Source organism: Equus caballus, chromosome 7 (genome assembly GCF_041296265.1).
Source record: "Equus caballus isolate H_3958 breed thoroughbred chromosome 7, TB-T2T, whole genome shotgun sequence".
Taxonomy (NCBI): domain Eukaryota; kingdom Metazoa; phylum Chordata; class Mammalia; order Perissodactyla; family Equidae; genus Equus; species Equus caballus.
This window is the reverse complement of record NC_091690.1, coordinates 52,250,705-52,278,181: the sequence shown is the minus strand read 5'-3', so window position 1 is coordinate 52,278,181 and position 27,477 is coordinate 52,250,705. Positions and strand designations below refer to the sequence as shown.

Here is a 27,477-nt window from a genome sequence, read left to right as displayed (position 1 = left end):
GAGTGTCGGATGCACAGTCACGAGGAGGCAGCCTGCACCCTCAGCACCCATGGTCACTAGATAGTCGCTGGAGCCCAGGGTGGTTGTCAGTGCCAGGCCGTCAGGGACGAAAGAGTCTCTTACCAGGGGGCCGGGGGGGCCTATCTGTCCGGGAGGTCCCAGGAGGCCTGGCTCACCCTAAGACGAAGCAGAACACGGAGGGGCTGCACTCTGCCAGAACCCAGTGTGGGCGCCCCCGCCCCCCTGCCAGGGCCAGCTCGTCCGGATGGTGATGAGCAATGACAGGGTGGGAGCACCCCCACCCCAGCTCTATCCCCACCCCACTCACCACAGGGCCGGGGATCCCTGGAAGACCCTCGGGCCCCACACGCCCAGGGGGCCCTCGAGCCCCCGCTGGGCCAGTCCTCCCTGGGGGCCCATCAGGACCCGGCTCCCCCTGTAAAGGACAGGGCAAAGGAGGGGCAGAGAGAGTCAGGGGGCACCTGCTTGTGACCCCAACCAGGAGCCATCATGAAGGGGAGGGAACTGGGGTGCCTGTGGTGGTCACAGGCCCCCTCCCCATTCTGGTGGCCCAACTGTTGGCAAGGGGTCAGGGCAGGGACCCTCCCTGGGTGGGGAGACTCACCTTGGCACCTTTCTCTCCTTCTCTGCCTTCTCGACCCATGCGGCCCGAAGGACCCTGAGGAGGGAAACAGTGTGAGGGGGCCTCTGCGGGTGAGTGGGGACCCATGGGGGGAGTGGGAGCCCATAGTGGGGAGTGGGGGCCCGTGGGGAGCGTGGGACCAGGCTGAAGCCAGGGCTCACAGGAGGCAGGTCATCACTCACCCTCTTACCAGGGGGCCCAGGGGGGCCAGGTTCCCCGGAAGCGCCAGGCGGACCCTGTGCAGATCACGACAGCACCGGGATGGCATTAGCTGACTTTGGTTAGCAGCCCGCCTTTCAGGATGCCTCTGATCCAAAGACAGCCCTCCCCGAACATCCCCGAGCCCAGCCGTCTCCGCCTCCTCCCTCAAGATGCGCGTGTTCACAGTGACGCCCCAGAGAGGCGAGGCAGAGCATCCACAGGAGCCCGGGGTGTCTCAGTGACCCACCCCTTCAGCCCCCCAGTTCACCCACTCACCAGCCCCAACCTCTCCCAGCACCAGATCACCGCTTCCCCCACTCACCGGTCCCCCGACATCACCAGGGTCTCCCTTCTCCCCTGGGGAGCCATCTAGACCCTGTGGGGTCGGGGAGACAGAGTCAGGAGGCATCATGGGGGCACGTGAGAATTGGGGGGTGAGGCTGCGTGGGGAGTGAAGGTTGGTTGCTCCACTGACCTTGCCCAGGTCTGGGGGGGGTAGGGAGATGGGGACAGAATTAGGGAACATGCCAGGCTTGGGGGTAGGGGAAGAAGGGCTCACACCCACCGAAACTCCAGGGTCTCCGGGGGGTCCCAGATCTCCAGGGAGCCCTGTGGGGCCCTAGAACGCAGAAGGGTGGATAAGCACATGTCTAAATCAGGGAGCTAGGAATGTTCCAGCATCATCTCATTTCAGCCTCTCAGCTCTGGACCCAGCAAAATCAAGGTCCCACAGACTCTGAAGCTCCTCCCTGCCCCCCAACCCAGCCCGCCCCGAGGCCCACCGCTATGGCGGGAGGGTCTCAGTCCCCGCCTGACCCCAAATCCCACGTCAACTCTGACCCTGACCAGCATCAGTCTCAACCTCGGCCTTCCCAGCATGGCTGGAATGATTCAGCGTGGAAACCAGTTGCCCCCATCCCATGACATGTAACCGCTGTATTTCTGTGTTCATTCATTCAGTCAATCATTCATTCATTCCTTCATTCATTCATTCAGCCATGTTCTGGGTTGCTCGTAGAATCAGCGCATTGGGGCAGGAGACACCTGGCTAGAAGTTGTGGGACAGGTTTGAGGAGATACAAATGCCCCTCCCCCACCTCTGCCTCAACCTCCCCCAGGACTCACCACGTTCCCTTTGGCTCCATCCTCTCCGGGGGGGCCCTTCTTGCCTGGGGGTCCAGCAGCCCCAGATGGGCCTGAGTCCCCCTTTTCACCCACTTCTCCTTTGGGCCCCTTTGCAGAAACAGAGGTCAGAGGTCAGAGTAGCCTGGACTTTCCAGGAGCCAAGGGTTAGCAGACCTGGATTTAGGAATCTGGGTGGTCTGGGACTTTCCCAGGGTCAGGGATCAGAGCAGCCTAGATTGCCCAAAGTTCAGAGGTCAGAGGGATCTAAGACCTACAGGAGTTAGCCGTCAGGATGGTCCAGTTGCCCAGAGGTCATGGGCAAGTTTGGTCTAGTCCATGTGCCACCCTGGAGTGAATTAGAAAAGGGGCCCCTCTTGAATTATGTTAAGTGAAATAAGCCAGTTAGAGAAGGATAATCTCTGTATGACTCCATCATATGAGGAATTTAAAAATGTGGACAAAGAGAACAGATTAGTGGCTACCAGGGGAAAGGTGGGGTGGGGAGTGGCCACAAAGGGTGAAGTGGTGCACCTACAACACGACTGACAAACATTAATGTACAACTGAAATTTCACAAGATTGTAACCTATCATTAACTCAATAAAAATAAAGAAAGAAAGAAATAATAAAGAAAAGGGGCCCCTCTGGGGCAGCTCATCCTCAAGCCAGGGCTCGAGGTTTAGATCTGAGCCACAGCCTGTCCCCTCAGCCCTGCACAGTTGTGCAGTGTACAACCTCGAGAGCTGTTCGTAGCAGCCCTATATGAGACCTTCCAGGGCTCTGTCATGGAGACAATCAGGGATACCCTGGATCAATGGGACTAGGACTGCCCTAAGACTGTCGAGAGGTAAAGGTGGCCCGAGATGTCCAGGGGTCAGGGGTTCCCTGAGATGGGTGGAGGGCCACAGGATACAATCACTCACGGGGATGCCGGGGGTCCCTGGGGGTCCTGGGTCTCCAGCCTCCCCTGGCTCACCCTGCAGGAGGCAAAGTCAGAGTAGGGAGGGGTCCCCTCCTGAAAGACAGGGAGGGGCTCCCCAGGACAGCCACGCCCAAGCAGGACTGGTTGTGCCTCGCCCACCCTGTGCAGCCCCTGCCGCCCTCTTTCTCACCTTCTCGCCCACAGCGCCCGGCTGCCCAACTCCCCCAGGCAGGCCTGGAGGACCCTGGGAAGACAGCAAGGGATGGAGGTGGGACCCTGGGACCCCAACAGCCTCCTCTTGGGAAACGGGTGTCCCACCTCCGAGGCGTCCTGGGCCCCCCCAGAGTCCTCACCTCCACTCCGCTGGGGCCATGGGGACCCCGAGGGCCTGGAGCTCCATGGGGACCCTGAGGGATGGTCAGAATAGCATCCAGTGACCCCATGGCCCCCCCCCCCCCCACCAAGGCGCCAGTAACCACATACACCACCTGTGATGCTGGTGACCTGGATGATCCTTAAAGCGACAATGTGCCCTGTGACCCCCCCATCCATCTAACGCCCACCTCCATCCTGCCCCTACCCCCCTCCCCGTTGTCCATACCATGGACCCTACGTCTCCGACCTCCCCTTTTTCTCCAGGAGGGCCCGGCAGCCCCTGTGGAACAAAGAAGCAAGATTGGGGCACAGGGCGGGGGAACCAGAGACCGAACCCCCAAACTCAGACACCCACCTGCAGACCAGGGGGGCCGATCAGTCCCACGAAACCTCTCACTCCATCATCTCCTTTCTGCCCAAAGAGCCCCGGGGGTCCCCGCCGGCCCTGAGCCCCATCTGCTCCCTGGGAGACGGACGGGGTGGGCACAGTTAGGGTCGGGCTCAAGGGTTAAAGGTTGGCTCAGGGCCAAAGTCAGGATCGAGGTTCAGGGTTGGGGTTAGGGCTGGGATTAAGTTGCGGGAGGGTCAGGGTTGGGGTCGAGGGTAGGACTGGGTCAGGGTCCGGCCAATGTGGGACTGGAAGATAAGGATTGATCTGGGACTGAGATGGGGGCTGTGATGGGGTTCAGGTTGGGGTTCAGGTTGGGACTGAGTCGGATTCCAGGGTGAGCTCGTGTTGGGTGTCGGCACGCAGGGGGAGGTCAGGGCTGGGGTTGAATTTGGGCTTGAGTTCCAGTGGAGGACACTGGCCCTTCCCATCAGGGCTCCAGGGGACGGTCACAAAGCCAGAAGCACTCACCGGGGCGCCCGGGTGTCCCGGAGGGCCCCGTATACCTGTCGGTCCAGGAGGGCCCTGGGGGAGGGAACAGAGTCAAAAAAACTCCTCAAGTTCATGATTGGGGGGCACTGAAGATAATCACTGCCCCCCTGCGCACTCACCCCACCAGGAGGTGACAGCTGCATCCCCCCCACCCTGTCCTACTAGCCACCAGCTGATGGGTCAGACACAGCGTCCATCCTAAGTGGTCCCCCGGAAGTCCCACCAGCACCCAGGACGACGCTGGCCCACTGAAGCTGGACGCTGCAGATGACGTCCTGGAGGGAAACTGGGACCGGATGCCTTGGCGCCCTCCCCCGTCTCCTGGGGCCGCAGCGACTCTGTCTGCGGTTGGCCCCTTCATTCCAGGTAGCTTGAGTGGCTTCTGTTGCTCGCTGGTGTCAAGATGGGGCTCAGGAAGGCAGCCAGCTCTGCGGCCTCCCCCACCCATCCTCCACATCCCCCTCCCCTCCCCAAGGGCCACCCCCTCCCTGGGTCCCCCACTCACCGCATCCCCCTTATCGCCCTTGCTTCCTTTGTGACCTGGGGCGCCCACTTCTCCCTGCAGAGGAAACAGGATGCGGAAGACCTGGCCTCCCCCACCTCATCCTCCCCCACACCCCCCTCCATGAGCTCTGTCTCACCTTGTCCCCTTCCTCGCCAGAAGGACCGGCAGCTCCAGGAGGCCCCCGAAGCCCCAGGGGCCCTGGGATCCCATCTTTGCCGGTGGGGCCAGGGGGGCCACGTTCGCCCTGAGGGGAGAAGTGGCAGGGGGACATCAGGGGGCAGAGCAGGAGTGGGTCCCAAGGATGTCTGAGGAGTGGGGTGGGCAGGCACTTACCGGGGACCCCTTCTCGCCTGCGGGGCCAACAGGGCCCTGGCCTCCGCTTTGGCCAGGAAGCCCAATGCCTCCTGCTGGGCCCACAGGGCCGCGTTCCCCAGGCGAGCCCTGAAAACAGGGGTGAGGGGTCAGGGAAAATAGAAATAGCAGTAGTTCTCATTTATGGAGACTTTTCAAGCCGCCAGGCATGGAGTTAGGTGGTTCCTAGCACATATCCAATCTATTCCCCACACAGTGGCCACACACATGCCAAGTCAGGGCATGGCCCTCCTCTGCCCACAGCCCTCCATGGCTCCCATCTCCTTCAGAGGAAAGGAGAAGTCCTCCTGGCAGCCCACACGGCCCTCTCTCCCCCTTGCTCACTCCCCTCCAGCCATACAGCCCTCCTTGTTGTTTCTCCATCACACCACACATGGTCCAGCCTCAGGGCCTTTGCACTGACTGTTCCTGCTGCCTACAGTGCTCTTCCCCAGACATCCACGGAGCTCCTCCCTCACCACCTCAGGTCTCAGCTCAAACGTCACCTTCTCAGGAGGCCCTCCCTGACCAGTCAATTTCAGCTGCTCTTCCCCAAACTCCCCACTCTCTGTGCTATTTTGCTTTGCGGCATTCATCCAGGCTGATCTTGTCTCCTGGACCAGAACACAAGCTCCAGGAGAAAGGAGGTTTTCATATGTTGACGTCTGGCGTGCAGGTAAGTTATGTGTCAGACGGGTCATCTCACTGAGATTTATGACAATCTCTGTGATGGGGCCATGTCACAGACGAGGAAACTGAGGGTCTAGGAGCGACAGGACGGCCCGGCCAGTGCGTGGCAGAGCTGGATGTGCCCCAGGCCTGTCTGACTCCCCAAATAGTGGACTTAATCACGACACTGCCCAGCTCCCCAGGGGCCCCAAGGCCCCCCCACCCTGCCCCCCACCCAGCAGAAGGGGTTACACTTACGTTGGCCCCAACAGGGCCCGGGGGGCCTTTGTCACCCTTCAAGCCAGTAGGTCCCTGAGGGAGGAGACGAGCCACAGTCAAAAGCCCCCTCAAGGGTGCCCCCAGGTCCTATCCTCAATCTGGGGTGCTCACAGTTCCCACCCCCTTCCTGAGCACTGAGGTTTAGGGGTCTGTCTCCCGGGGTCCCTTTACTTTCACAGTTCCTCCCATCCAGGATGTCACCACTACTGAGCCCCTCCTTTCCTTCTCCACTTCACAGCCCAGCCAGGCACATGCAGGAGGGGCCCCAAAGATACTCACTGGGTCCCCGCGGGCTCCTTGGGGTCCAGGAAAGCCCCTGGGCCCCGGTGTCCCTTCCTTCCCGAGGGGTCCTGGTGGCCCCAGGTCCCCCTGTGGGAGTGCAGAGGAGGCAGGTCAGGGTCCAGAGAAGGGGTGTGTCCCCCCCAGTCTGTGAGTCTGGGCCCCCTCCCCCACGGGGCTGATTCTGAGCCTTGAGGGGGCGGTGGGCTGTTGAGGGACCTTTGGGGCCACTAACCGAGATCTCCCCCGGGGAAGGGTCTCACCTTGGCCCCCTCTCTGCCCTCCAGGCCCGGAAGACCTTGTTCGCCGGGAGGTCCAGGGGGGCCCGGGGGCCCCCTCTCGCCCAGAGGCCCCGCATCTCCCGTCTTTCCCTGGAGAGGAAGAAGGCTCATCTTGAACAGAGGAAACCGAGGGTGGGGTCATTCTGAGATCCGCTTCCCCTCTTTAAGTACCCCATAACTGGTGCAAAACTGGGGAAACTTGCGGGGTCCACTCTGACCTGAGGACCCACGACACCAGCTGGTCCAGGTGGGCCTGTCTGACCTTGGAAGCCCTGGGGAGAAAAATTAAAAAGGGGGTGTCATGTAGGGGGAAGAAGCAGAGAGCCGAATGGGGTCAGGGGTCAGAGGTCAAGGGGTCGCTCACCAATTCTCCTCTCTGTCCAGGGTGCCCAGGTCTCCCGTCTTTCCCCTGGGGGCCCTGCAGGACGAGTTGAGAGAGAGTTACACAAATAATGGGCCTCCTCACTCCCCGGGTCCCCCTCCCACCCGCCCCCCAATCAGAGTGAGCTCACTCACAGGGGGACCCTTCGGCCCAGGGAACCCAGGAGGACCTTGCAGACCCAGGAGGCCCTGAAATGGAACCAGAAGTCATCACCTCATCCTTCCTGCCTGGCCACCCCGAGCCCCATGTCATGACAACAAGAACTAACACATAGTGAGCCCTTTCTGCATGCCGGGCATGAGACTGAGCCCTCTGCACACAGTAAGGCGTTTCATTCACCACTGCAGCCCTTGGGGTAGGGACTGTGGTTATCCCCATCTTGTAGAGCGGTACATTGACGCACAGGGAGGTTAAGTGACTTGCCCAAGGTGACACAGCAGATGAGTGGCAGAGTTAGGACTTGAACTCACGGCTCTCTGACATTCAGAGGCTGCGCTCTTTCCACATTCTGTGTCATAATGTCTGCCTGCCTGCGGGGCTTGCCTCCCACCCAGAATCACACACACAAACATATGCACACACCTTTTCTCCAGGGATCCCAGGGGCCCCGTCCTGGCCCACGTCACCCTAGGACAGAATGAATGAGACTCAGGCTGCAGAACAAACTCAGCTGAGGAGGACTTGGTGAGCCTGGGCTAGAGGGTCTGCCTGGGGGCCTGATCACGCCCACCCCATACCTTGGGGCCTGGCTGCCCCGTGGCACCCGGTTGTCCCCTCTCTCCTCTGGACCCCTGAATAGAAAGAAGCAAAGATTAGAAGTGAGAGGATGGGGGAGCCTGAGAGATAAGACTGAATCCTTTGGTCCCTGCCCTCCCTCTGTGACCCCCTCTCGCCCCACCAGGGACACCAACATAATCCAAACCGTCTTTCCTGCCCCCTCACAACCTCTCCACAAACTCTTCTTCCAGCTCTGCCCCCTAAGGGCCAGTGGGGTGGGGAGAGCTCCCCATTTTCTTACTGGTGGCCCCCGCTCTCCTTCCAGGCCTGGCTGTCCCGCTTTCCCCTGGGAGGTAAATCGGGTGAGGGGAAAGCAGAAGAGTTATGGTGAAAAGACAGGACACAGACACACAAATGCATGCAGTCACAGATGTAGAAGGATGTCTGCCACACATTTATGCACAAGCCTTTCATTCACACACACGTATAAATATAACTTAGACACACACAACCGTGCAAAGATCAGACACCCAATGACATGTATGATTGCACCTATATGCTCCAAACCTACAAGCATGTTCCCCCACACAGATGCCTATTTATCACAGCTGCATGGCATGCACACATGACATGTGCCATCATGGCATGTTTTGGGCAATCCACAGCCTCAGTTGACACGCTGAACTCCTCATGTAATATGTCCCTTGTACACACGTGCACCCAATGTAAACACATACACACACGGATTCATGAGAGGACATGGTCCTGATAAACACATCAGTATACATAGACTCGTGTGTTTACACAGTGTCCATTTACACAGCTGCAGTGCACACATAACAAGACAATGCATGTGTGCATACACACTCAGTGTGCACAGAAGTACACACCTATGTGTGTATATCCATATCCTTTCACACACGTGTACATGACCCTTGCACACGTATGCCCACAGTCACACAATGTACACTCAGGCTCATGCCCTCGTTCACCCAGTCGTAGGCCCACAGGCTACAGCCCGCAGACCCCATCTGATCTGTAGCGAGAAGCACACGAATGCCCACCACACACATGAGCACAGACACCTGCACCGTATGCCACGTGGGGTCACTTGCATGTGCCCTGCATTGCACATGGGGATACGTGTGCACACAAGTGCTTCCAGGCACAGACACAGCCACCCAGGGGCCCACCCCCCGTCACGCACAGCACACACGCTGTTCCACTCACGCAAGCCGTCCCCTCTCCCCTGACCCCTAGATCACGACTCACCCGCTTCCCTTTCTCTCCTAATGGTCCCAGGGGCCCAGGAAAGCCGATAGATCCCTGAGTGGAGAGAATCAGAGAGAAGAGATGGGGTGAGGAGTGGGTGGTGGGCAAAGTTGGCCCCTCATCCCATTCAGCCACCCCATCCCTACAGGCCTTTCCAGGCCACTGAGTCCAGAAGCTTCTTTGGTTCCCCCAGCCCCAGCCTCCTCCAGGGCAGCCCTCTGCCCTCCTGTCCCCTGACTCTCCCCATCTGCTCACTCCACTCCAACCACATTGGTCTTCTCAATGCTCCTTGAGGACAGCAGTACATTCCTGCCTCAGGGCCTTTGCACTGGCTGTTCCTTTGCCTAAAATGTTCTTCTAGCAGGTCCCCACAGAGCCAGCTACTCCTCATCATTTAGATCTCATTCAGATGTCACTCCTTAGAGAGGCCTTCTTCCACCATCCTGATGACCACATCTGCCAAGTCACCCTCCGTCTACCACATTATCTTATTTTGTTTTCAATACAAATAATATTGTGTGGAAATGACTTTGTTCACTTGCTTACTTATTCAATGTCTGTACTCCCCGGTAAGACATAGCCCTTATTCCCCACTGCCTGGCACATGGTGGGTGCTCACTCAGTATTTGTTAACTAACTGACTCCAGTCCATGCTGTCCTGCCCTTCCTGGAGGCATTCTCCCTCCACCTGGGGAAGACATCACAGGCTCTGATATCCCCTCCCATGTCTCACTGTGTTTTGAATCCCAAATCTACCACTGGGCTAGCTGTGTGGCCCTGGACAAATGGCTTAACCCCTCTGAGGATCAGTCTCCTTGTTTTTGGCCTGCGGATAACAATAATACCTCCCTCACAAGGTTTTGGTGAGGATTAAATAAGATAATGTGTAAAAAGTGTTTTTACGTGGTCTTTGGCACATAATAATTGCTCAAGAAATGTGAGCCATCATTGTTATTTATGGAGATTATAACTGACTGCCATGGACTGAATGTCCCCAGAAAATTCATATATTTAAGCCCTAATCTTAGGTGGGGCCCTTGGGAGGCAAGTAGGTCATGATGATGGAGCCCTCATGAATGGGACCAGTGCCCTTGTCAGAAGAGGAGGAGCCTATCTCTCTCTCTCTCTCTCTCTCTTCTCCTCCCCTGCTCTCTATAAACCAGGAAGAGAGCCCTTATCAGAACCCAACCATGCTGGCACTCTGATCTCAGACTTCCTGCCTCCAGAACTGTGAGAAATAAATTTCTGCTGTCCACCCGTCTAAGGTATTTTTGTTAGAGCAGCCTGAGCTGACCGAGACACCGACCTCGACTTAACCAACACAGCACGCCTCCTGGAACACATTGCTCGATGCCCAAGACACGCTGTCAGGTCTTGGCTGGGAGGCCTCCCTCTAACGCCCTTGAACTTCTCCCACCCGGTGAGTTCTATTCTTAGCTATGGTTGAGTCTCTTTCCAAACCTGTTTATGGCAGTTGCCCTTGCTATTGGAGCCGTGTGACTTAATGAAAGTTGACAAAAACTGATGAGACGTAGGAAGGAAAACAGCGATGTCTATCCAATCTAAGTTAAATGGAAAAGACTCTGTATAAAGGGAAGTCAGTAAAAAAATCACCGTCAAATTAGACGGCAAAAGTGTGGAACTCTGGAACGATTCTGCACTCAGATTTCTTCCCAAGTGACTTTGAGTTTCTGCTCTGCTTTATATAAATAATAACTATAAATCGTCAGTGATGTAATGTGGGTATGGTTTAGGGAGACAGACATGTCTAAACTGTAGCCTCATTCATCAAAGCATTGGCAGACGAATGTACATTTTTATATAAGTACATTTTATTATGTTATAATTAATTCAAGATATGTAAGACATGGATTTTTTATGATTCTCCTCCTTACTGACTTTGTTGGAACTGTCATTCATTCCAAATAAGAAGGATCCTACAGTTTTATTATCAAAATCACCAACGTTATTATAATCAAATTGATGAGGTAAATACTACTGATATCTCTATTTTGCAGCTGAGCAAACGGGCTCAAGAGACTTGGCCAGGGGCTGGCCCTGTGGCCGAGTGGTTAAATTTGCGCGCTCCGCTGCAGGCGGCCCAGTGTTTCGTTGGTTCGAATCCTGGGCGTGGACATGGCACTGATCATAAAAGCATGTTGAGGCAGCGTCCCACATGCCACAACTAGAAGGACCCACAACAAAGAATATACAACTATGTACTGGGGGGCTTTGGGGAGAAAAAGGAAAAAAATAAAATCTTTAAAAAAAAAAAGAGAGAGACTTGGCCAAGGTCACTTAGCAGGTAAGGGGTGACTTGTCCAAAGTCACATAGCAGCTAAGGGGTGGGTATTTGAACCCAAGTCTGTCTGATGCCAAACCCACATCTCACATTGTCTCTCAATGACCCATGGGGTAGACAACTCACCCCCCAGACCACAGCCTGGACCCCCAGATGTTAACCAGTCCCTGAACCCTGCCCTTGCCCAACCCCAGCCCCCTAGCTTCTTACCTTAGGGCCTGGACGTCCTGGGTAACCCGGGAGGCCCGGCACCCCAAGCTTGCCCTACAGAGACATTATGGGACAAAGGTCAGAAACTGCAATGAGGAGGTCAGAGAGAAAGGGCAGGATGGCTGGAGTATGGTGGCAGGGGCAGCAGGATGGGATTCAGGGACACATGGGTTCAAGTCCTGGTTGCTGCCTGCTGGGGACATGTCCTTGGGCGGGTCATTCAACCATTCCAAATCTGTTCCTTTGTCTGTAAAATGGGGAGAGAAATGCCTATTGCATGTGGTGGTTATGGGGAGAAAACTAAGATAATGTGCACGGAATCGCTCTGTAACGCCGAGCTGAGGAATTAAAGATGGTAGCATCCTCCCGAGGTCAGAGGTTAAAGAGCAGAGGGCAGAGGCAAAGAGCCTCAGGAACACCCACACTGAAGGTTGGGAAGCTGGAGGGGGTGACAAAGGTCCATTCACCTTTTCCCCAGCCGAGCCTGGGGGCCCCTCCTCGCCAGCCAGCCCCTCCTGCCCCTTCATCCCTTCAGGACCATCCTCTCCTCGGGGACCTGGGGGCCCGGGTTGCCCCTGGAATAGAAAGAAGATGCCCTGATATCAGTCCCCTGTCATCCCTGCTCCTCCCAGCCCCCCATCTTAGCCCCAGCTCACCTCCTCCCCATCTCCCCAAGTCCCCCAGACCCACCAACACTTCACCTGGGGATCGTCTTACCCGATCGCCTTTAAGCCCTCCATCACCCTTGACGCCTGGGAAGCCATCCTCTCCCTGGGTGGGAGAGAGTGCAGAGTTCAGAGGTCAGGGTTTCAGGAAAGGGACACAGCCAGAGCCGTATTATTATGGCTCCCCTCCCCAGGAAGCTCCTTCCTTCTCACCTTCTCTCCTTTCTCCCCCTGGAGGCCCCGGTTGCCAGAGGTACCCTGAAAAGTAAAAAAGCTCTCCAATCCCTCCTCCTCTTATGAAGGGCCCCAAACTCAGTCTCCTGCCCCAAACCAGCCAGGACAGTCCCAAGAGGATGTTGGACAGGATGGGGGGGCAGCCTCAGAGGAAATGATCTTTCTCCAAAGCCTGTTAATGGGATGTACAAGAGGCTGCCCCTCCCCCCGCTTCCCACTGGCAGTCTCCCAAGGTCAGCTGTGTGGGGGTGTGCAGGGAAGGCCAAATTTCCCAGTAATTGATTCCCATCTCCCAGGGACACTGTGTCCACAGTTCCTTCTGGCAGGAGAAAGAGGATGAACATTCCAGGCCCGAGACTCACTCTAAAGGCAAAGGAATGTTCCCCATTGTACTGGCTACAATGCGACTCTGTGCCTGGCAACAAGGCGAGTCTGTGCTTGGCTACAGCAAGATGCTCCATGCAAGCCCAGATGCTGCTTGCACAAAACTCTGGGCTTGGGCAGAGAGGAGAGCTGCTCTTGGCTACAACGTAACTGAGCTTGGCAACTACGAGGAAATTGTACTTGGATACAGTATAACTGTGTGTTTTGACAACAGCGAGACTGTTTGCAGCCACAGGGAGGCACAATGTAAATGAGCTCAGCGACTACAATAAATTGCACCTGGATACAATATAGCTGTGTGTTTTTGACAATAGCATGACTGTCTCTGGCCACAGGGCAATTCACTTGACCACAACGTAACTGAGCTTGGCTACACAGATGCTCTGACCTTGGCTACAATGTACGCAGACTCAGCTACAACATAGGCTTCAACTATATCTAACTCTGCATGGCTACAATGTAACCCTGAGTTTAGACAGCCACAGGACTCTGTGGCCGGCTACAATATAGCCATCTCCTTGGATATACAATGTAAAAATGTGATGAATCAGCTCTTGGCTGCTGCCAAACTCTGTTCCTAGACCACAGGTCTTGGACATACCTGTACTTGGCTACAACGTAACTCGACTCAGCTACCACATAGATGTGAATTCCAATGTCCCTGCCCTTGGTCAACAGTGCACCTCTATTTAGCCACAGTACAGCTTGCAGCTTCTCCCACCATCACTGTGCTTGTAGGTCATGTGGCTCTGGGCTTGAGTTAAAACATGAGCATCTACTTGACTACATGTGCTGACCTGTACTTGAATGTGGCGTGTGTGCTTACGGTGACATGGGTGCAGCCTCTAATGGCTTAACTGTCCTCAACTACAAGGTGACAGCTATGCTGTAACGCTGCCCTTTGGCTGTCTGGCTCCAAAGTAACACACACATTTCTATATATGGTCACTCAGACCCAAACCTTGCTCCCATTATCCTTTGCCTGGCAGACTGATTCCTCTCATCCCACATGCAGATGTTTCTGATGGAGCTGGTCCCCAAAGCCAATGCTGATGAATCACCCTCACCTGCAGGCCCCACGCATCACCTACCTTTACACCCCGAGGTCCAGGATAGCCCGGAGGGCCTGCTGACCCTGGTGGACCCTGAGATGGAGATAAGATCAGCGCCATCCTGTCCTTCCTCCTCCATGTTCTCAATACCCTCATTAGTCGCCGAGTACCAAGCCTCATCCCCAACCCAGGCTCTCTCCAGGTCACTCACCTGGATCCCTTTCTCTCCTGTGGGGCCTTCATGGCCTGGGTGGCCCTGGGAAAAAACCATTCAAACTTGTCAGAGACCCGGATTTGACCATCCAAATTCCCAAGCCTCCTCCTTTTTCTTCCTCCTCCTTCCAGCTCCCAGTTCTCACCGGAGGGCCATCAGATCCTGGGAGGCCTGGAATTCCTGGGTTTCCTGGGGGACCCTGAAAGATGATGAACAGTAGGGGGAGAGAGAGGATCTCAGAGCCTGGCATTCCACCAGGACCAGCCCTACTCAGATACGCAGCGAGAGAAGGTTAGAGAAGAAGTCACTCCCAGTGGCCAGAAAATCTATGCCCAGCTCTGCCCAGACTTGCTGTGTCACCCCGGCCAAGCCCTTCTCCTCTCTGAGCCTCAGAAGTCTTCCACTTCTGGGAAGGTTGAAACAAGGGTTGTAAAAACAGTGCGAGAGAAATTTGGGGGGGCGGGGCCTCCCACCCATAGCTCCATCTGAAGAGGGGTGGATCTAGGCAGGCATGAGGTGACCCCATATGTCCTGCAAACAGTTGACAGGTCCAGAGACGGGCCCCTTGGCCCAGCTAAGTCAATCAGATTCTCTTCTGAAAGTTTGAGGTAAGGGACAACTTACCTTATAGAAACTATGATCACATGGTTTGGGGTAAAGAAACTATAAGGTCATGAGGAGCTGGGGACTGAGATGGTGACAAAATGGGACAACAGAGTGTAGAAATAGAAGTTGGGGGTGAGGACAGATGAAGATATGTGCAAAAAGAAGCCTGTCTGCCAGGGGAGATAGGAAACACGTGCAGAGAAACAAAGATGACACCACAGGACCTCAGAGGAAGGGCTTTCCTGGCCCTTGAGTCTTGGTAATGCTTGCTATGATGGCTGCTGTGGGTCCCCCTGTATCTTGACAATATCCCATTACGTAGTCTAGCTTTGGTGGGTTTCTATGTCTCACAACCAAACTTTCCCCAACAATGACACTTTTAGGACTTTTAAGACAACAAGGACACTCTGGACTTGTTTAGGGAACATTGCAATTTATCACTATCCAGAGCTAACAAAAAGGGCCCTGAGGGGTAGCTTTCCCTGCAGACAGAGTCGAAGGGAGAAGACATGGGGGGAGGGGGAGGTAGAGCTGTCACTCACCTTCTCCCCAGGAGTGCCAATGGGTCCCTGGGGGCCAGGGATTCCCTGAGGGTACAAAAAAGAAGGCAAAGGATGGCATGATAAGGAGGCAGTGAGCGCCGAGTTTGGGGAGGCTGGGAGTGGTCTGTGACCTTGGCTGACCACCGCCACCCCGCATTATTGGGAAAGACAGCTCAAACCTGGGATCCAGGATTTCCCTGCTGTCCTGGGGGCCCTGGTTCTCCTGGAGGACCCTGGGGACAAAGTGAGGGTTCCATGAAGCTGAAAGGGATCTGGTGTTGAGGTGTCAGCGAAGTTGAAATGGGAGACATGGGAGTGGACAATAATGTGGAGGGTCATGGGTCAAGGGTCAGAAGGGAGACCACATACCACATTTCCTTTGGCACCTGGAGCACCGTCAATTCCAACTACACCCTGGGGGAGGACAGGGTGTGAGACCAGAGCAGACACACGTGCAGGAGCCTGCATCTGAGATACTGAGAGGTGGGCAGAGAAACCAGGCAACAGAAATGACATGCAGAGGGGAGAAAGGCTAGAAAAGGACAGGCAGGGGTATGACATAGAGGGGTATGCATAGAGGATGACATTCTCACCGGCCGTCCCAGGGGGCCGGGTGAGCCTCTGGGGCCGATCAGTCCTCGGGGGCCCTGCAAGGAAGTAGGAGCATTAGCCCAGCCCCATGGGCCCTGACTCTCTCCCCTGTGCCAGGCAAGGGGTCTGGGGGTCCCTGATACTCACTGGCTCCCCAGCCTGGCCAGTGGGCCCCGGAGGTCCCTCTGCTCCCTGTGGGAAAGTGTCATCACCTGGTTAGGGGAGACGTGCAGCCCTCAAAGAACCACCTTCCTCATCGGGGCGGCCCCTTCCAGGGAACTCAGAATCAAAGGGTGCAGCAGGATCCAGCCGAGTGAGCACACATAATTCGATTCAGGTTCTCTACCCCAATCCCAGGCCTGCAACCCTGAGTCTCACCTCCTAACTCCAGCACTAGTTCCCAGCTCCCAGTCTGCCTTTTTGAGCCCCACTGGGCCCTCCTGACCCCCAAGTGCAGACTCTCATCCGTCACCCCGTCTCCTAAATGATCTACTCCACTCTGACTCTCATTTTCGCTTTCTAGCTTCCAAACCATCCCCTAACTCTCTTCCGAACTTACCTTCGCACCATCCTCTCCTGGGGGGCCCGGCTGCCCCACATGGCCAAAGTCACCCTGGAGTGGGGAACGGAGGGGAGTTCAGAGTGGAAAGGTGGGGGTGGAGACCAGCCCCCCAGGAAAGGAGATGGGGCACACGGGGTGAGGACAGAGACGCAGGGATGGAGGCTCTGATGCTGGAGGCAAGGGGGTCGCCATGAATATTGGGAGGGGATTGCACGTGGGAGAGGGGCCTCACACACTCACCCTTTGACCCTTCTCACCAGGCAGCCCTGGGAGGCCATCAAAACCTCGATCACCCTGCACACAGAGACACCAGCTGAGCCTTGAATCCTCGACCCTGACAGTCCCTCTATGTCCCAGTCCTGGCCCCATCACCTACCTTTGGTCCCGTATCCCCTGGGAGGCCCCGAGCCCCATCTGCTCCTGAGCGGCCCTATGGAAGAGGTGACGTCATCAAGATACCCAGTACCATTTACCGAGCACCTTCCTGGGCCGCATCCTGTACTGGGGGCTTCTCTGTGTACAAACATAACCTTCCAGATATATCTCAGACCCACCCATTATTCTTCATCCCTGGTGCCTTTGCTCTAGTGCATGTCACCATCATCACAAAAATTAAGAACCATTGTCTTCAGCCTCCACCAAATGCCCTGTTGCAGGTTCCTCACTGCACTTAAAACTGTCCGGAATTATCGTGTTCATCACTCCTCCACAATGTGCCAATCTCCTCTTTTGCACATACTGTTCATTCTCTTTGGAATGCCCTTCCTCTCCTGTTTACCTGGCTATACCTCAGATCTCAGTCCAAACATTCTGTCTGCCAAGTCCTCCCCGACTCTGTGACCTGGCCAGACGCCTCTGTCACACCCTCAGTGGAGCTGCCATTCTCTGTTCTCAGTGCTCTTATCCCACCAATGACACCAGGAGACCCGTGGCGCACAGAGCCAAGGCTCACGTTGGGGGTTGAGGGATGGATAAGGGATAGCTCGAGGCCTAGGAGTCACTCACCATCTTTCCCTCTCGGCCAGGGGGCCCAAGAGGTCCCTGAAGGCCTCGGGGACCCTAGAAGAGAAAGAAAAGTAGGAAGAAAAAGGAGAGTAAGAAGGAGGAAGGATTTATTTTAAATCATTCCCTAGGAAGGGCAATCATTGCAAGGGTACCCCAGCCCTTGTCATTTTCCTCAACTAGAACATTATCCTGTGGCCCCAGGAGAAGACTCGTCCCATCCGAGCCTGTCCCCACCCCCACCAGTCTCACCTGTGGCCCCATTTCTCCCATCTCTCCTTTCAGACCTGGATACCCAGGGAGACCCTTGGAGGAAGAGAGATGGGGTAAAGCAGTCAGAACGTTACCACTCCCCACTCCTGAGTCCCCCTTTTCCATGTAGCCTCTTCACTCACCACGGGACCTGGGCGCCCAGTGAGCCCCACTGGGCCGGGGGGGCCTTTCATGGAGAGCTAGAAAAAGAGAGAGGAACAGAGTCTCAGGTCTCCCACAAGATCCCTGACACCCCCCCACAAAGGCATCTTCAAGAGACAACTATCCACCTGTCTCCTGACTAGCCCACCTTATCCCCCGTCTCTGTCGTTCTCTCGGTGTCTTTCCATTAGCCCTCCCTCGGTCACCTTGTCGTCCTCCACTCACCTGAGCCTGTTGGAGTACTGCCTGGGCCTGGGCCTGCTGGAAGGACACTGGGGGTCCTTTGAGGGAGCTGCTTACAAACTGGAACTAGGGGCAAGTAGTGGTGAGGGGAGCCCCAAAGAGAGGCCCCCTCCTGAGTGAGGGCTCCACGCCCCAAGGTTGTGCCACCCTATCTCCTTCTTACCGGCATCATGATCACTGTGCCTGGTAGACCCCGGATCCCGTCAATGCCAGGGATCCCTGGGAGGCCAGCAGGACCCTGAGAGAGGGAGGGAGACAGAGAGGGATGAAGGCAGAGAGATAAAGGAAAGGATGGGTGCAGGAGGGGACAGAGAGAGACAGAAGTGAGAGATAGAGATGGAGGAGGAGAGAGACACACACAGAAGGGTGGAGGCAGAGAGATGGAAAGAAGGAGGCAGGGAGAGACAGAGAGAGGAGCGAGAGAGAGAGATGGAAGGAGGGAGAGAGTTACAAAAAGTGGCAGAGACAGAAAAAGAAAGAAGAGAGATAAAGAAAGAGAGACATAGGGAGAAAGACAGAGATGAAAGAAACTCATGGGTAGAGACAGAAGGAGAAAAGAGGGGATAGGCCCCCAGGGACAAAAGAGGACCAGAGTGATAATTCACAGATGGGAAAAGAGACGAGCAGGAGGGGTCAGCGCCAGCTTCGAGATGGTGTCCCAGCCTCCCGGACCCATGTTCAGACATCCATGCTCCCAATCTCAGCCCCACAGCCTGAAACCTCACTCCCCCAGAAGGATACACCCCATAGGGAGTCTCTTACCGGTGGACCAGGGTCGCCAGGGAATCCTGGGGGACCAGGAGGACCTGAGGGGCCAACCACCCCCTGTTGGGGACAGAGGAACAGAAGTCATGAGAAGTGCAAAGACTGAGCCAGGCTAACTTCCGAGCCACCACTGACCCTGACCCCATGCTCACCTTCCCACCCATCACCAAGCCATTCCTGGCCCCTCAATACTATACTGACCCACACGACTCCCAGCTTTACACCCCCACCCCTATTTTGACTCATCCTTTGAGACTCAAATATCCAATAGTCATTGACTGATCCGGCAACATTTCACCCCAGGGGCTCAAACACCCCAACTGGAAGAGAAAGCAGGAAGAGGAAAACACAGCCATGACTCACTCGGGGTCCAGGGGCTCCTGGAGGTCCCTCAAACTGCTGTCCCTGAGGGAGAAATGAGTGTGACCCCCATTCTAGCCCAGACCCCTCCACCCGCTTCCGGCTCCACACCCCTCACCTGTTCAATCACTGCTGGTTCTCCTTTGGCTCCCTTCTCTCCGGCGCCCTGGGGCAGGGGAGTGGAGAGAAAAGAGATGTGGGCCCAGGACTCAGACACAGAACTCCCAGCTAATTGACTTCACACTCGTCTCATGTGCCTGCATGCATGCACGCACTCCTGCACACATGCACGCACGCACTCATGTACACATGCTCCACCCTCAGAGCTGCCTCTGCTGTGGTTTCTTCAACTGATGTGTTCTGAGCAGCCTCCAGCTTCAAGCTGGCTATGCAGCATCAAGACGAAGAGCATGAACTCTGGAGCTCTGGGGCTCTCAGTCCTGTGGGGTCCTAATCCCAGAGCTGCCTCTCACTAGCTGAGTGATGTTGGGCAACTTAATTCAACTCCTATAGCCTCGCCTGCAAAGTCGGTGGGTGAATGACGACTATACGTCCCATGGGAAGATGAATAAGTTAAAACAATGCTTAACACCTAACAGGCACTCAGGGGGAGTCGGTTAGGATTATTCACTTCCTCCCCCGTCCAACACCAAGGCTGGAACCTGGGCTCCCCTCTCTGTCTGTGTGATTTCCCTAGGCAACCTCATTCAAACTCTTGACCAAAGACAGCATTGCTCTGCAGATGAGTTCCAAGTCTTTAACTCCAGCGTAGACCATCTCCCTTGAACTCCAGAATCTTCTAACCAATCACCCGCTTGACATCACCATTTGGATGCCAAACAGGTGTCGGCAATTTAGGGCATCGGAAATGAGATCCTCGACCCTTTCCACTGGCTCCTCCTGCAGGCTTCCCCATCTTATCTGGTGGCGCCACCGAGCATCTACCTGGTCCTCTTTGCATCTTTCTCCACCTCCAGCAGCAAGAGCAACATGGAGCACGGCCCAAATCTGTCCACTTTTCTCCGTCCCCACCGCCACCAGCACCCCCTCATCCAGATCACAACTCTGTCGTGTAGACTTTTTCCCCTGCTGCCCCTCTGGCTCCCCCTACAGTCCATACGCTGAGCAGCAGCCAGAAGGAGCTTTTAAAACTGCAAGTCAGATTGTGTTGCCTCTCAAGTGGCTTCTCATCTTGCTTAGATTAAAAGCCAAAGGCATGACCCTACCCCCAGAGCCATCCATTAGCACAATGCCTGTCACGTTAACACAGTGACTGTTGATAAATAAAAACCACGCGAGGCTGGTGGGAAGGCATTCTAGGCAAGATTTTAAAAAGCAAAAGAGAGGATGTGGTTGTGTGTGGCTCCAGGCAGGAATCTCTTCCCCCGCACTTAACCCAGCCACCCAGACTCACAGGAAGGATATGGAACTGGGTCTGCAATGACCGTTCTGCTGCCCAGAAGTCAGGCCACATGGTGGGGCGACCTCCTTCCATGTCCTCCTTGGCCAAGCTGGTCTCCAGAGTTCCCAGTTCAGTTTCGCTGTCAGGATTCAGGCTTCCCTGAGGACATTGGGGCAGGCCAAAGTTTGCCCCTGACCTCCTCATTGTCTGCCACCACCGCTGCCCTGCCCAGCCCCGTCCACTGCCCACCAACCTCTGTGATCGCGATGTTGTGGCCAGTAGTCACAGCGGTGGTGAGGACCAAAGGTGTGGGAGTCAGAGACAGAGTTGGAGCTGGGGTCTCTGTCTGGGGGATGTCAGTGGAGGTCTGGAGCAGGGACAGAGGGAGAATCCGGTCTGGAGGCAGGACAATCAAGACAAAAGGGAGGCAAAGGAGGAGACAGCCCTCTCCCCTGGAGGACCTAGTCTAGGGAGAAGGATGGAAGCGGATTCTCAAAAACCATCAGAGGCATATAGGGTAGGCGGTGTGCTGGCTGGACCAGGACAGCCAGCAGGGGGAGCTCTCACGTCTGGAGGAGGGGAGGCGCTGGCCGGGGCTGTGAGGCCTGGAAGGCAGAGTGGGGCTGGCTCCAGAGCCCAGTGGTCAGGGTCAAGGTCCAGTACTTAGGGCCAGACTCCGGAAGCCTACCCCACGTGTCCACTCCCAAGGCAGAGCTCAGCGGTCAGCCAGCCAGGCTGCAGGCAGAGAGGGAGCAGAGTTCCTCCTGGCCTGGACAGCTGCAGAGGAACTGGGTGAAGGGTGCGAAGAGGGTGGTGGGGGCCAAGGTGACGGGCTAGGGCTGAGGAAGGGGATGGGATAGGCTACTCCTGGTGCCCCCGTTCTGGGCCTGGAGTGATCATTTCTTTCTCCTTGCTGATGCTGAGAGCAGATGTCATGTAACCAGCAACTCCCCTAACCAAGGAGCCCAGTCAGTGGCCCACACCAAGGACCCCTACCCAGTGACCCACCAACTAATGACTCCCATCAATGGTACCAATTATTCTTACAACCAGTCACCCGTTAGTGACCCCACCCCCAATTAACGACCCCCATCAAAGACCCCTGGCCAAGGATCCACACTAAAGGACCTAACCAGTGACCCCCTCAATGAATAACCCACGTCATTGACCTCCCACCAATCATTCCTATAACCAGTGACCCACCAGAGGCCCCCCAGTTAGTGATCCCCATCAATGACTCCAATCAGTTTCTCTCCCATCCAGTGACCTCCCCAACCAGGGACCTCAACCAGTGACTCCCCCGCAACTGATAAGCCCCACCAGTGACCCCTAATCAATATTCCCTTAACCAATGCTCTTCCAAAATGAATACCCATGAGTGAACCCAACTAGAGCTCCCCAACTAATGACCCCCAAACAGTAATTCCACTAACCAATGACCTATTAGTGACTTCCCAACTAATAACCCATCAGGGACTCCAAAACTAATTATCTTATCCATGACCCCCTAAAAGTCACTCCTCCAACTAATGACTCCAATTGGTGACCCCACTAGTGCCTTCCGATCAGTGGTCCCCCACTGAGAACCTCCCCAATTAATTATCCCCAGAAATGACCCCCCTCCACCACTAATCCTAAACTAGTGACACCAATAACACCAACAGTGGCCTCCATCAATGAGCTTCAACAGTGACCTCTAACTAGAAACCCCCCAAACATTGACCTCAATCATCATCTCCCCACAATGACCCCCCAACCAGCAATCTCAGTCAGGTAGGCCAAATAGTGCCCCCCCAATTCTAATTAGTGGCTCCCCCAATGAATAACCATCACCAATGATCCCAACCAGTCAACCCCAAACAATGACACATTAACTAATGAACCCCTCCTTCACCCCAGCGAACCAACACCCTTAAACAGTAGCCCTCACCAAGAATCCCCTGATAATAAGGTACTCTTCTGGTGTGTCCCCTCCCTCTAGCCCTCCAGAACTGGAGGTTGGGGTGACAGAGATGGGAGAGCTCAGAGGACAGGACCAGCACCCCCCAAGCCATCAGTCAGCTGAAAGAAGTCAAAGGTCAAAGATGGGAGACTAGAGGCAGAGACTTTGGGTGAGGTGCCAGCAATCAGTGGAGATCAGAGACCAGAGGTCAGGCAGTCAAAGAGCAGAGGTAAGAAGTCGCAGGTCCCTTACCTGGTTCTCCAGGGAGCCAGGAGGTGGACTCGGGGTCAGAGTTTCCTTGTTCTTCTTCTTCCTGCCTTTCCCCTTTCGACCTCGCCCTTTTTTCTTCCCTTTTCCCTTCCCCTTCCTTCGAGGGGGAGGGGTTTCTGGGTCACCCTGGGGGGCCTGGGAAGAGGGCCCCAATCATGTCTGGAACCCCTCAATGGCGGCCCCATCACTCAGGTCACCTGAGGTCATGCTGGCACATGGTCCATTGGTCCTGTGCTTTGAAGCGAGGGCTCACTTAGCCCTGTGACCTGAGGTCAAGGTCAATCATATGATCTGGGGCCAAGGGTCACTCAGTTATGTAACTCGAGGTCAAGGTCACTCACGCCTGTTGGAGGGCAGGGATCAAGCTGCCCCATGGGATGTGGGTCAGAATTCACTCATTCCTATGACCTGGAGCCAGGGATGACGAGCCTCTCACTCACCCCTGTGGCTGTAGGGTCCAGGTGGGCACAGCCGGGAAGGTACCGCTCACAGGCCTGAAAGGCAGCCTGAGGATCTGGGCTTATCAGCAGCTCCTGAATGTCTCCCTGGGGAGGGGGGGGCAGTCAGGGAAGGGAGCCACAGGCTGACTCTGACCCCGTTCCAAGCACCATAGCTTGGTGTTTCTCCACCCAGAACACTCTAAGTAGAAGGACGGGGTGGCCCCACCCCAGCGATCCTTCTGCCCCTTAAAACTGAGAGAAGAAAGATCCCATCAGGGTCACACCAAATCTCGACCACAAACCACATCCCACAACATCTGTCTCATCAGAGGCACATTTGTTCCTTAGCTCTCGGGCACATGGTGACTCCCACTATGTGCCAGGTGCCCTTCAAGGTACTGGGGATAAGGAGGGGAGCACGATAGATGAGGTCCCTGGCCCCCTGGAGGTGACACACATCACAGAGACAGCACAGTCACCCCCAACAATCACTACGCCCAAACCACATCTGTCACACAGCCACACAACACCACGCCTGGCCGGCATTCAACGTCACAACTGCCCCACATACAATTACGCACCATCACAACAACCAGCGCGGGCGCATGTCACAACCTTATCCTTCCCCCATGAGCCGAGCATGCATCATCACAAATTAGTTTTGTCACTCTACAATCTCAGAGTCGAACACCGCTAAGATGCGCAACAAGGTATGGCACCCCCTTCTCTCAGCTTCCAGGTGTTAGATGGGAGCTGGACATCTCCCTACTACAATCTCTTGCCCAGATTCAGGGGGTGGACAAAACTCTCTCCCATCCTCTGCCTCAGTTTCCCAGGTCACTGAAGCCTTACCTCGAAAGTCTCCTCCCCAAGGTCCTGGGTCCCCAGCACAGTGAGTCCAGCTGTGCTGATGAAGCGAGGCCCCTGGCCCAGCACAGGCAACTGAGGTTCACAGTCGGCCACCAGGGTCACCATCCCACCATCCACACTGACCGCCACACGGTGCCACCTGCAAGGGGACAGTCTCAGCCAGGGGTGCTTCTCACCCCATCTCTGCCTGGACCCCCACCCTCCCTACACTCACCTGCCATCCGTGAGGTTGACTCGCTGAGGAAGGGGGCGGAAGGGGTCACCTAGGAGGCCCAGAGCGGGCCCCAGCGCCAGGCCCAGCTGCCGGGCACCGCCCTCATCGTAAATGGATAGAAGGACAGACTGGTTGGCGGGCTGGCCCCGCAGAGTGACCAGCACGGAGAAATTCTCAGGAAAGTGCCCATCTGGAGGGGACAGAGGGAAAAAGGCAGCTCAGGTGGCCTAGCAGAGTGACCCACGTTTCCGGGGTGACCCCCAGCCCCTCCTGCCTTGACTCACCTGGAAAGAGCTCCCTCGTGGGGACGCCTAGTGTGCTGGCCTTGCCCACTCGGAATGCCCGGTCGCCCTCCGGGGCCCTCTGGGGGCAGAGGCCAGGCCCCACAGGGACCCCAGCCTGGCCCCCGCGCACACCCAGGACCTTCAGCACATCCACGGGCTCAGCTGCAGGGGGAAGCCGGGGTGGGACAGTTACAACAAGCCTGGGACTCCACGGGAACGGCTCAGGTTTGGGGGGCTCAACCCCCCACTGTGTTTGTGGGTCAGAGAGAAGGAACAGGCCTGGGACCCACACCCCCCACCACCCACAGCTGTTCCGGCCTCATCAGCCTGTTGACTCCTGTTTTTTCCCTTGGTTTTTGGTGAGAAAAAAGCAAAGCTGACCTAGTTCTGGGATGAATCAAAGCTTCCTGGCCTGAGCCCCAGAGCCAGACGGTCTCCCCCCCCACCCCCGTGCACTCCCCCACACGGGTTCCCTGGGGCTGCCTCCTGAGCCCGAAGCCCCCTTGCCAGGGGAAACCCACTTGGAGAGGAGGGGCTCCTTGTGTGTGTTCTTCCCCCGCCTCCTCCCTCTGAACTCCTCCCTCTGACCATCACCCAACACCTCCTCCCTCTGACCTTCACCTCCCCTGACTTCTTCCTTTTGATCACTTTCTTTTTTTTTTAAAGATTTTATTTTTCCTTTTTCACCCCAAAGCCCCCCAGTACATAGTTGTATATTTTCTGTTGTGGGTCCGTCTAATTGAGGGATGTGGGATGCTATCTCAGCGTGGCCTGATGAGCAGTGCCATGTCCGCGCCCAGGATTCAAACCGGCGAAACCCTGGGCCGCCGAAGCAGAGCGAGCGAACTCAACCACTCGGCCACAGGGCTGGCCCGCTGACCACTGTCTTGACCACCATCACCCATGACCTCCTCGCTCTGACCTTCACCTCCCCTGACTTCTTCCTTCTGGCTGCCATCACTCATGACCTCCTCCCTTTGACCCCTGCCACTTCAGACCTTCTCCCTCTGACCACTCTTTCTCTGACCATCCCCAATGACTTCTCCTTCTGGTCACCCTCTCTGCCCTCCTCCCTCTGCCTATCTCAGTCTCCTCCATCTGACATGTGACCTCTCCATTTCATCACCCTCCCTGCCCTCCCCCTTGGAACCCCCTCTCTCTGATAACCTCCTGACCTCCTCCCTCTGACCCTCTCCCTTTCATCCCAGCAAAAGGAGGGACTGGTCTGGCCCAACCAGATCCTAACCCCAGCCGTCCTATCAGCCCCGCCCCACGCCGCTCGGCCGGTGCTAAGTGGAACCACATGGCTTGGGCAGGGGTGGGCGGGTGCTTCCCTGGGCCCAAAGCCCCTGCCTGATCTCCCCTCCACTCGGCAGACTGTCCCACTGACCCCCTGACCCAGCCTCTTGGCAGGAGCCAGATTCTGCCGACTCTGCCCATGACCTCACCCTGGGGGCGGCTCTGCTGACCTCACCATTGGGAACCAGGGTAGGGGGCCAGACTTGGGGGAGATAGGGGCTTGGATGAGCGACCCCTGTCCCAGCTCCTCCTGGGTGAGATCTCCTTATCCTCCAGCCTCGGATCCCTCTTGCCCCCAGCCTCCAGCCTTCCCTCATCTCTCCCCCTCCCCGCCCTCTCTCTGTCCTACTTTCTGCATGGGTCTTTCCAGGTCTCCGTCTGTGTCCAACTCTGAATCAGTGTCTCTCTCCCTCTCTCTCTCGCTCTCTACTTTCTCGCTCTCTCTCACTCTTTAGCTCTCTCCGTCTCTGTCTCTCGGTATTTCCTTGGCTCTCCCATCTGTCTCTCTCTGCGTGTCTCTATCTCTGTGCCTCCCTCTCTGTATCTCTGGGTGTGGGTTGCTCTCCGCATCTCTCTCTCTCCATCCACACTCCCCTCTCCAACCCCGTCGCCGCCACCAGCCCCATCTCTAATTGCCTGTTCTGTGGCTGGGCTGTCATTAAGAGGTATTTGAGTTACAGGCCCCTGGGGCTGAGATCTGGGCTCCCAGGCTCTGCTGACCACAAGGGTCACTTCCCCACGGAACGATCATCCCAGATGGGGCCAGGCGAGGGCTGAGAGCCATGACCCTACCCTGCGTGGCTCTCCCAGGCTCTCTCCTCGCCCAGACCCCAGGCTGTATTCAGTGGGAAGGGGTCTCCCCATGACCAACTGCTCACTCACAAAGTCCCTGCCGGCATCGAACCCAAATGTCTCCTGCTTAGATCTTGTGTCCCTTCTGTAATGACCTTTCAGAGACTGACTGCCCTTTCTTTTCACTGCTGGCTTCATGACAAGGAGACACACAAGAGGCATTGAGTCCTGCCTGCAGGGCCAGGGGGTGGGGGTCTGTCAAGGACCCAGCCCGCCCTTCCCCCACAGTCTCTCCTCTGTGCTGGTCAGGGCCCCGGGGAGACATTGGATGGGGTCTATGACACGGAGGGAGGCAGACAGGGGCCCGGCTGGGACACGGTTGGGGTCCCCTCAGATGCATAGGAGAACATGGGTGTGAGTGTCTGTGTAAATGTGTGTATATGTTACTACATACATGTATGAGATTGTGCATTCTATATATTGCGTGATTCTATATATTGTGTGATTCTATATGAACCAAGGAATGGCCGAGTGTGTGATTTGTGCTGTGTCAACGTGTGTGAGTATTTGACCCACCATGGAGAGATTAGATGCAGCTCTTTGACTGGTGGCTGTGTGTCCTTGTGAGTCTGGGTCCTGCCGGTGAGCTCGCGGCTCTGCAGGTCACACAGGTGAGTCTGTGACTGTGAGACTTACACTCGAGATGGGGGGTGTGGTTATATGTGAGCGTGTGGCCAAGGCAGCCAGTGGGTGACTGGTTGTGAATGCCTATCGTGTTGGAAGGATGCCAGGGAAAGCATGTGTGATAGTTTAAAAGCGTAGGAGGGTGACAAAAGCTGTGACCATGTGGCGGGTGGCTGATGGGGTTGCCTGGACGTGAGCACCCGTGTTTAACATTCCTAGTGTCCCCAGGGACTTATATTCTGAACGATGCCTG

General features: G+C 56.1%; 1 protein-coding gene across 3 annotated transcripts in view; it reads right to left on the bottom strand.

The window, feature by feature from the left end:
- The window catches only part of COL5A3 (collagen type V alpha 3 chain), a 36,789-nt gene that overhangs the window by 7,546 nt on the left and 1,766 nt on the right, over positions 1 to 27,477 (bottom strand). For 2 of the 3 annotated variants that reach the window (XM_070273128.1, XM_023645458.2), the window contains exons 2-57: positions 24,450 to 24,611; positions 24,166 to 24,355; positions 23,934 to 24,090; positions 23,082 to 23,186; positions 22,624 to 22,776; positions 20,683 to 20,796; positions 20,442 to 20,588; positions 19,146 to 19,193; positions 19,031 to 19,072; positions 18,665 to 18,727; positions 18,066 to 18,140; positions 17,885 to 17,968; positions 17,641 to 17,697; positions 17,498 to 17,551; positions 17,249 to 17,302; positions 16,620 to 16,673; positions 16,484 to 16,537; positions 16,241 to 16,294; positions 15,829 to 15,873; positions 15,684 to 15,737; positions 15,460 to 15,504; positions 15,270 to 15,323; positions 15,091 to 15,135; positions 14,088 to 14,141; positions 13,940 to 13,984; positions 13,768 to 13,821; positions 12,272 to 12,316; positions 12,111 to 12,164; positions 11,861 to 11,968; positions 11,394 to 11,447; positions 8,882 to 8,935; positions 7,911 to 7,955; positions 7,630 to 7,683; positions 7,475 to 7,519; positions 7,027 to 7,080; positions 6,875 to 6,928; positions 6,729 to 6,782; positions 6,493 to 6,600; positions 6,230 to 6,319; positions 5,930 to 5,983; positions 4,985 to 5,092; positions 4,788 to 4,895; positions 4,652 to 4,705; positions 4,126 to 4,179; positions 3,622 to 3,729; positions 3,493 to 3,546; positions 3,245 to 3,298; positions 3,082 to 3,135; positions 2,893 to 2,946; positions 1,970 to 2,077; positions 1,410 to 1,463; positions 1,167 to 1,220; positions 826 to 879; positions 626 to 679; positions 329 to 436; positions 124 to 177 (exon numbers count right to left, since the gene is read on the bottom strand). In XM_070273128.1, the coding sequence (XP_070129229.1) occupies positions 124 to 177; positions 329 to 436; positions 626 to 679; positions 826 to 879; positions 1,167 to 1,220; positions 1,410 to 1,463; positions 1,970 to 2,077; positions 2,893 to 2,946; positions 3,082 to 3,135; positions 3,245 to 3,298; positions 3,493 to 3,546; positions 3,622 to 3,729; positions 4,126 to 4,179; positions 4,652 to 4,705; positions 4,788 to 4,895; positions 4,985 to 5,092; positions 5,930 to 5,983; positions 6,230 to 6,319; positions 6,493 to 6,600; positions 6,729 to 6,782; positions 6,875 to 6,928; positions 7,027 to 7,080; positions 7,475 to 7,519; positions 7,630 to 7,683; positions 7,911 to 7,955; positions 8,882 to 8,935; positions 11,394 to 11,447; positions 11,861 to 11,968; positions 12,111 to 12,164; positions 12,272 to 12,316; positions 13,768 to 13,821; positions 13,940 to 13,984; positions 14,088 to 14,141; positions 15,091 to 15,135; positions 15,270 to 15,323; positions 15,460 to 15,504; positions 15,684 to 15,737; positions 15,829 to 15,873; positions 16,241 to 16,294; positions 16,484 to 16,537; positions 16,620 to 16,673; positions 17,249 to 17,302; positions 17,498 to 17,551; positions 17,641 to 17,697; positions 17,885 to 17,968; positions 18,066 to 18,140; positions 18,665 to 18,727; positions 19,031 to 19,072; positions 19,146 to 19,193; positions 20,442 to 20,588; positions 20,683 to 20,796; positions 22,624 to 22,776; positions 23,082 to 23,186; positions 23,934 to 24,090; positions 24,166 to 24,355; positions 24,450 to 24,611 (4,070 nt within the window). The remainder of the gene's footprint in view (positions 1 to 123; positions 178 to 328; positions 437 to 625; positions 680 to 825; positions 880 to 1,166; positions 1,221 to 1,409; positions 1,464 to 1,969; positions 2,078 to 2,892; positions 2,947 to 3,081; positions 3,136 to 3,244; positions 3,299 to 3,492; positions 3,547 to 3,621; positions 3,730 to 4,125; positions 4,180 to 4,651; positions 4,706 to 4,787; positions 4,896 to 4,984; positions 5,093 to 5,929; positions 5,984 to 6,229; positions 6,320 to 6,492; positions 6,601 to 6,728; positions 6,783 to 6,874; positions 6,929 to 7,026; positions 7,081 to 7,474; positions 7,520 to 7,629; positions 7,684 to 7,910; positions 7,956 to 8,881; positions 8,936 to 11,393; positions 11,448 to 11,860; positions 11,969 to 12,110; positions 12,165 to 12,271; positions 12,317 to 13,767; positions 13,822 to 13,939; positions 13,985 to 14,087; positions 14,142 to 15,090; positions 15,136 to 15,269; positions 15,324 to 15,459; positions 15,505 to 15,683; positions 15,738 to 15,828; positions 15,874 to 16,240; positions 16,295 to 16,483; positions 16,538 to 16,619; positions 16,674 to 17,248; positions 17,303 to 17,497; positions 17,552 to 17,640; positions 17,698 to 17,884; positions 17,969 to 18,065; positions 18,141 to 18,664; positions 18,728 to 19,030; positions 19,073 to 19,145; positions 19,194 to 20,441; positions 20,589 to 20,682; positions 20,797 to 22,623; positions 22,777 to 23,081; positions 23,187 to 23,933; positions 24,091 to 24,165; positions 24,356 to 24,449; positions 24,612 to 27,477) is intronic. The other variant, XR_011440624.1, reaches the window with a different exon arrangement.